At 40.2% G+C, this 7,629-nt stretch overlaps 1 protein-coding gene across 11 annotated transcripts in view; it reads left to right on the top strand.

The window, feature by feature from the left end:
* adgrl2b.1 (adhesion G protein-coupled receptor L2b, tandem duplicate 1) overlaps positions 1 to 7,629 on the top strand; it is an 82,308-nt gene that overhangs the window by 26,019 nt on the left and 48,660 nt on the right. For all 11 annotated transcript variants that reach the window (XR_001312139.1, XM_014028915.1, XM_014028907.1 and 8 more), the window contains exon 3: positions 3,190 to 3,403. Coding sequence is in view for 10 of the 11 variants with exons in the window: in XM_014028915.1 (XP_013884369.1) it covers positions 3,190 to 3,403 (214 nt within the window). In the remaining variant the exon portion in view is untranslated. The remainder of the gene's footprint in view (positions 1 to 3,189; positions 3,404 to 7,629) is intronic.

The following is a 7,629-nucleotide window of genomic DNA, read 5'->3' as shown; positions in this document are numbered from 1 at the left end:
AACTTTTATCAAAGTACTTTTATTACAAGATACTTATACTTTTACTCAAGTATCACTTTGAGGTACTTTATACAACACTGCAAAAATGAATCTGAATATGTCTGTCATGGACTGAAAATGTAAGTATTTACACTTAACCTGCAATTTGTTTTTGTTTTATCTCATTTTTATTTTTGATGCTATAGAGTTAAACCATAGTATTGTTTCAGATTCATCCATCTGAACCACAGTGCCACTTCCAGTTTAAGGGATGRTGATAGAAAACAAAATGAACAAAATGTATTATGAAGGGGATTGTTGGTGGGGAATTATAGGCTGTCATTTGGAGAAAAAAATATAAAAATAATAAAACTCCTGGAATGCAACATATTGAGCAGTTGTACCAACCTAGCTTTGCTCTAAGTTCAGTTGGGGCTTAACAGGCAGGTTAGAAGGGGAAATCTGAAAAGCTACTTTCCGTACAACCCCACTGACAAGAATGCATGATAAGGCCTCAAGTCAACAGGGGCAGGATTGAGGATCAGAGCCAATTATCACAAAGTTAAAGGAGTTACCGTGGCAATTTGTCTACATCGTCTCCATCAAATAAAGAGGTCCCTTCCCGATTTAATGTTAAACTGAGGCACCAATGCGACAAGAACACCCTTTTCTCTACACACTCTTACACAGGTTTTGTATTATGGATTTTATCCTGCAGTTTTCTTGACACCATTTTTCCCTGCAGCTGGTGGCCTTCTGTTGCAATCTTCGACTGCTGCAAAGTTGATCAGTCAAACAAAGCACAGAACGTGAGATGAAAAGCTTTTCATGCCTCCCTGAGACACACTGTGCACACAAACAATCTTCCCTTCCTTTTGAAATCTCGCAAAACTTGTTTAAACCAAGGAAATCCACGCAGAAGAATACACATATCCAGAAACCTTTGTTGTTACAAGGTTTTTCCTTCATGGCTGTGTCTAAATCCTGAGATCTTAAGCAACATCCAGTTAAGTCACCAAAAATATATTCCTTTGAATTCAGGTTTTGCTTTTACTACACAGTAACAAAAAACACCTTCTTTGTACACAGTGTATCCTAAATTTCTAGTCAGCTTTGTCATTACATGCCCAGTTACAAGTTGACAAGACAGACATTAATGAGGCCGGGACTTTGTACAATTTGGTGAAGAGGCAATTTGTATTTTCGGCCTCCAGCACAGTCTGGATACTCCCCATAATTGATGTATTGTTAGCCCATGACCAGAGAGATCTATATACTGGTGAGGGGGGAGGAGGCCAGTGAGACACAAGTCTAATCAATTGCAAGACTTCTGTTGACAACAGCATGCCATCATGCCATACTGCTCTGATAGATGTGCGGAGCCGCCATTGGACAGCAGGAGAGGGGAAGTTAAAAAAGGCAGATGGCGCGTGTGTCCGTGAGGGTGTTTTAACCGAAAGACAGTCTTTCTGCTCAGAATTTTAAAACCCCATGAGATACATTCTTTCCGTCTGTTCTCTGTAGCGGCTGTGATAAACCCGTCACTCCTTCCGTGAGGAATGGCAGGCGGGACGATCATTAGTCTTCGCAGTAAAGCCGCCAACTTCTCTCTCTGGGTTTTATCATCCACCATTCTGGACAGGTTTTTTGAAAGGTTTGGGTAATTGTCGCAGTTATTGGAAGGGATGGAGTGACCCCGCAGCCCTTCACTTATGATTTGGCTAGACTGATGTCTTCTAATGAGGTGATAAACAGTCCAGCTAAGAACAATCTACAGGGTATTAGATGGATCATGGTTTTATGATGAAACGTCTAGTTTCCAAATGCCAGAGAATTTCTACCATTAGTTTCAAATTTTGTTCTCCTGCCACTTCTACTTGTGTGTGTAGAAGTTTTCCTTAATATGCAGTGACTCAAACATTTTATTGGTAACAGTGAATGTTTTGCAGATGCCATTTTTCCTCTATTTGCTAGTGTGGCATGTGCAGACTTACGCTGAATATCATTAAAACTAAACCAGGCGCCGCAGGCTGAAACCCTGAGCAGACATGCGGGTCGGGTTTTAAGGGCAGGAATTTCAAGCCGAAATCACTTCAGCTTTAAGCAGTTCAAACAATGCTAATTGCATCAGGCTCTGACTATCAAAAGTGTGAGGATAATTAGAGTGAGGGGGCAAAGTGAACCCGGGGTGGTAAGTGTTAGTACATGACAATGCTCGAGAGCCAATGGGAGCAAGGAAAAGGTAACAGGCTGAAAGGAGGGCTAATTAGGAGAGAGCAGTGTAGAAAATACAAATGGTAGCTGCTCTCTAAGGGGCCCACCAGTGCTGAAAACAACGGCGATTATTGACAGTTCATGCCGAGCGCRGCTTGCTCTTCTTTAATGGAGCACATTTCCATGTTCTACTTAGATTGTACCTAATTGTTTTCTCAGAACTGCAGAGTTTAGATTTTTAGATTGAGTCATTTTAGTCCCACTGAAGGGATTTCTTTTTTTGTCTTTTTTTACATTTTATTTTCTCTCTTTACAAGACATCACATGCATCTTTTCTCACATTTTTAGAGTACGTTGCTCAAAATGGGCACGGATGTGAGTGGAAAAAGTTCATTTTTCCATAAGCTGAAGCTTTTTGGCTATGCTCCCATCTGCTGTGCTTTATCTATGGATTATTCTTTGTGTTGTGGACTCCACACTGTCCCTTCGATCGTCCGAAGCGTAAAATGGATTATATTGCACTCCACTTTGCTGGGATTCTGCCTTTTTCTATGTCTTTTTTTTTTTTTTTGGTAAAGCAAACAAAGAAAAGGAAATAAATTAGAGGGCTCGTATGACTGTAAAACAAACCATTCTTAGCCAAAATAGATTTGGTTTTGGAGGTGGATGCTCGCTGTTGGTGGAGAGTTTCCTGAAGTACTGTAGTCTTCGTGTTTGCTCAGGAATTTATTAGATTACCACTGATCTCCAATGAGTCAAAAATTTGACAGCCCTGACCACACGGAGATAACAAAATGAATTGTTTCGTCTTTCCCCATTCCTGGATTGTGTGTAATAGCCCGTCTGTTTTAAACTGTGGTAAACATTGGACTGCGATTGCCTATTTTAGGTCGTGCCAACAGATTTTTACAGCATGATGTACGGCCTTARTGTTCTGAAGCAGCAAGTTCTTAACCAAATAATGCTGTGATGTTTTCTCTTCTGTCTCTGTGTCAGGGTTCAGCCGTGCGGCCTTGCCATTCGGGCTGGTCAGGAGAGAGCTCTCGTGTGAAGGATATGCAATTGATCTCCGCTGCCCGGGGAGCGATGTCATTATGATCGAGACGGCCAACTACGGTCGCACTGATGACAAGATCTGTGACGCTGACCCATTCCAGATGGAGAATGTCAACTGCTACCTCCCCGATGCCTACAAGATTGTATCACAAAGGTAAAGGGCTGGGAATAGGAGGGATCTTATTTCACAAACATAACCAGGAGCGTGGAAAAGTGTGTCGCTCCATTAAAAAAATAAAAATTACAACTGCACACAGAGGAGCTGTTGAGGAGCCCATTTTATGCTCATTTAAACATTTGTAACTTTAATTTTAGCATATACAGCAAACGATTGACACACTGTAATGATTGTAACTTTTTTTGTCTGAATTAATGCATCGTAACTCAAAATTATCTGCTCATTCTGTTTTTTTTAGGCATACTAAACTAACAACTTGGCATTTAGTATAAAAACATGTTACAAAAGAATGTTATTAGATAACAGATGAAAAGCATGGACTGCAAATGGTGTGTATCAGACTGATTTAAGCTTTCTCTGTTTTAGGAAGAAAATCTTCCATTAGTGTTGGTTTATGTTTTATAAATCTGCAGCTGTTTTTTTTATACGCAAATTATGATAGTAGTGCATCGAAACATGTCGTAATGTGTACAGACAGTTGAATGTGCTCAAGCAAAATGCCATCATCTTACACCTTTCAAACGTTAGTTTTTCCAACATTTAATGAATTACGTTGGTGACATTTGAAGTCTAAAAAAAGCGGAGCYCAGATTAATGTTTGACAGGCAGGAAGTGACATCCATGCGGCAGAGCTCTTCACACCAGCTGCGTGTTGTTGCCTCTGTTTGAGTCATAATCGGCGTAGCTTAGAGAGCACGCCAGTCACATGAACACCCTGTTAATTCCCTATCTAGAACACACCGCTCGTTTTGTTTAAACACTCGTAAGTGCATTGAAGTGGCTTCGCCTCAGGTAGTGTGCAGTGCCCATCGTCGTGTCTTTTATCTCCCACCCCCCCCCTCGCAGGATGCCGCCTCCTCGTCAAAAGGCAGCGCAGCAACACTCGAGCTTGACCCCTACTTACCCCTGAAGGTGTGTGTATTTTTAAAGGGCATTGGATGAGCATTTCATAAATAAGAACTAGTTCACTTTCCAGTGTGTTGCCCTCCTCTTTAAGTTTGGCTTTTGAGCATAATCGCCCACCGTGTCAGACCTCTGGGATTTTCCCTTCTCTTCTGTGTTTACTCCCATGAGATCCAGCTCTACAGAAGGATTTAATGAATACATCAAGGCCCGCAGTCTTTCTAAATTTACACCACATTTCCAGCACAGTCATACAGTAACATGCTGCTGACAGTGTCCATGCCCTGCGCTTTGACTGCCAACTGCTACACACTTGTTGACAAGTCACCCTCACACTCGGCGCTGCTTCATTTAAAACTTCTCTTCATCGGAGATTCTCGGGAGGCAGTGACAAACAAAGTCTTGGGGGATAGTTTGCAGCACAAGCCCCCAATCAGGATTATTGTAATGATTTAAATCAGAGGAAACAGAGCTCCTGATCATAATTAAGGACGATGTGATAAATGTGGGCGCTAAAGAAGCCGAAGATCCTTTGGAGGACCCCAATCAGCGCTCCATTGGTGTGCATCAAACTAGAATAAGGGTTTTTAAACTCCTTCACAATGGCCTGTCAATACTGTCAAGATTAACAAAAGGCAACAGCCCCACAGATGGATAAACAAACATATTAAGCAGGACCGGGTAGATGGAAACAGTTGGAAGTCTGCTTCACAGAGTGGCAGTTTTGTTAACTTGGAAATTGCGACAGAAAACATTCATCAGCGGTGCGCTTTTTTCACGAAAGAACAACCCAGACAGGAATTCAAAAGGCTTGATTTTGTGCAATCGCTACATCAAATGTGTGTTGTCAAGAAAAATATATTTAGTTGTTGACAAAAAAAAGGTGGGACTGGAGTGGTGGAGTAGGCCTAAATTGATTAATATTCAATCGAACATCCACTAAAACAGGCACAGTGTGCCAACTGTGAGCATGACCCTTCTCTTTGCCTGCTTTTGTAACTTCATCTTTCAATCAGTGCAGACACAAAAACTAATCTTTTATTAAAAAAAACATGATTTGTATTTTTCTACCTTTTATTGCCACATTTAAATGGTCTCTGACACTTTAAAACTAACAGAATGAATGGTTGGTCTGGTCATAAACGCTTCACTGCAATCAGGTTGTGCAGAACAGATTGCATTCAGTGATTAGCTGCTGTTATAAACAGACTGTCAGCATCCTCAGCAACAACACCTCCTTCTTTAATACTAAAGCTTTATAAAATTACTGTAAAACAAAATGGCACATTGGATTCAGCCTTAAAGGAATTAACATATGTGGAAAAGGTATTTTGATCCTTCAAGATACTGTACACAAATCAATATTTTGTACCTACAAAAGATCAAATGATATATAATATGATAGGTTTTCTTTTTTAGCGGTTAACCCGCAGAGAATTATGACCCAACATTCTTTTGAATCTGCCTTTTTTCCCCTTTTTGTCCAGAAAACCAAATGTTTTGATTCAATCTCTCAGGTCACATCCAGTTAGCTCCACACAATGTGCTAAACAACAGCCCAATGGAGAACTGACAAATAAAAATGCTTTCCTTCAGAGTTGATAGAGACCAGAGGAAGAGCTGAAGTATGAGCAGAGAGCCGTTGAGTTTCCGAAAATGCTTGTGCGACATGAACAGTAAAATTTCATGATGGCAAATAACCAAAATGGAGCTGCGCGAAGGCGCAGTTGTTGGAGGTATTGCCTCACAGGTAGAAGATAGCTGATTCACGTCCCTGCTTTTCTCCGTGCACTTGTGGGTTTACTTTAGGCACTCTGCTAGTTTCCTCAAACCGAAAACAAGATGTTAGGATAACTGGTAACCCTAAATTGTCTCTAGGTTTGAGTGAGAGTGAATGGTTATTTGTCTCTATGTGGCCCTGTGATGGACTGTCCTGTCCAGATTGTACCCCACCTCTTAGTAAAGTAAAGTAAGCAAAGTAAAATTTTTATTTATATAACACCTTTCATAGAAATAGATTCACAAGGTGCTGTACAATCAGAGGCAAATCAAAATATACACAATCAGAACAGGATATTCAAAAGTTTGGAACAAAAAAGTATAAAAGCTGTACAAKCATCAAATTATCAAGACCGTGCAATCTGAAAAATAAAATTGCACTCTTGCACTTTGGCTGCTGGAGATGGTCACCAGCTGCCCCACGACCTGGACAGGAAAAAATAGGGTAAAGAAAATGAATGGATGGAAGTAACCAAAAAAAAAATTTTTTTGAAAAAGATTATGCTGTTTTAAGGAACACTATTATTGCTACTTATAACAAACTGGGGCTATTTTTTTTCATTGATTTAACTTGTTCATTATGCAGTAAAACTGATCATTTGCAATGWTAAGCAAGTAATGATTAAAAAAGAGAAACACTTACTTTTCAGATCATACCAATAAAGCAATATGACACTTTATCACTAGAGTTTCTCTGGGTGCATTTGAGGTGATTCAGTTGGTCTCGCCTGCTGTCAGTCAGGTCACATTTTGATGCAGTGACCCATTTTTCTTGCGGCAACTCTCTTGAGCATTCGCAATGCCGAAGCCACAAAAGTAAATCTGCTAAGTGCAGTCGGCATCGCACTGTGACTGAAGTTTAAACCACGGTTGATGACGCTGGGGCTTTTTCTTGAAGTCCATTATTTTGGCTTTGCATATTTTTCTATCGACATGTAATGTTTGATAATCCGTTCGTTTTAAAAGGAGGGTGTTGCTGAGCAAACACAGACTGCAAAGTGAAGTCATATGCTGGTTCATGTATTTACAGTCTTTTTTTAATAATCACTTTTGCGTCTTGCTTCAGTCACATAATTTTGTTGATTTTTTTTTTTTTTGGGGGGGGGGCAGTTTTTTGCAGTCTTGAATCTCTAATTGTCGAGTGTTCAAAGTAGATGCCCAACTTGCATCTCTGCTTCTGACCTTCTGTAGTGTTTATCTCAAGCTTGCACACTGTTGAACATTTCTTATTTTGGTGCCAGTTTTTTTTTTTTTGCCTTTCTTCTTTTTCTTCTTCTTCTTCTCGTTTGCTTCTCTTGCTGACATCATTCTCAATCCCTCTGCCTGAAGAGAGCTTGATTGAAGTGGAGCCAATTTCACCCTATACAGTATTTACGCAAACTTCGTCTTTTGCTGTTCTTTATATTTTTCTTTATTTATTTTTTGTCCCCTTCTGCTTCTTTACTTGAACTTTTTTTTAGCGCCACAGAAACATGTGCCAAGCCACACACACACACACACACACACACACACACACACAC

This window comes from Austrofundulus limnaeus, unplaced genomic scaffold (genome assembly GCF_001266775.1).
Source record: "Austrofundulus limnaeus strain Quisiro unplaced genomic scaffold, Austrofundulus_limnaeus-1.0 Scaffold829, whole genome shotgun sequence".
NCBI lineage: Eukaryota > Metazoa > Chordata > Actinopteri > Cyprinodontiformes > Rivulidae > Austrofundulus > Austrofundulus limnaeus.
This window is presented reverse-complemented; position numbering and strand designations above follow the sequence as displayed.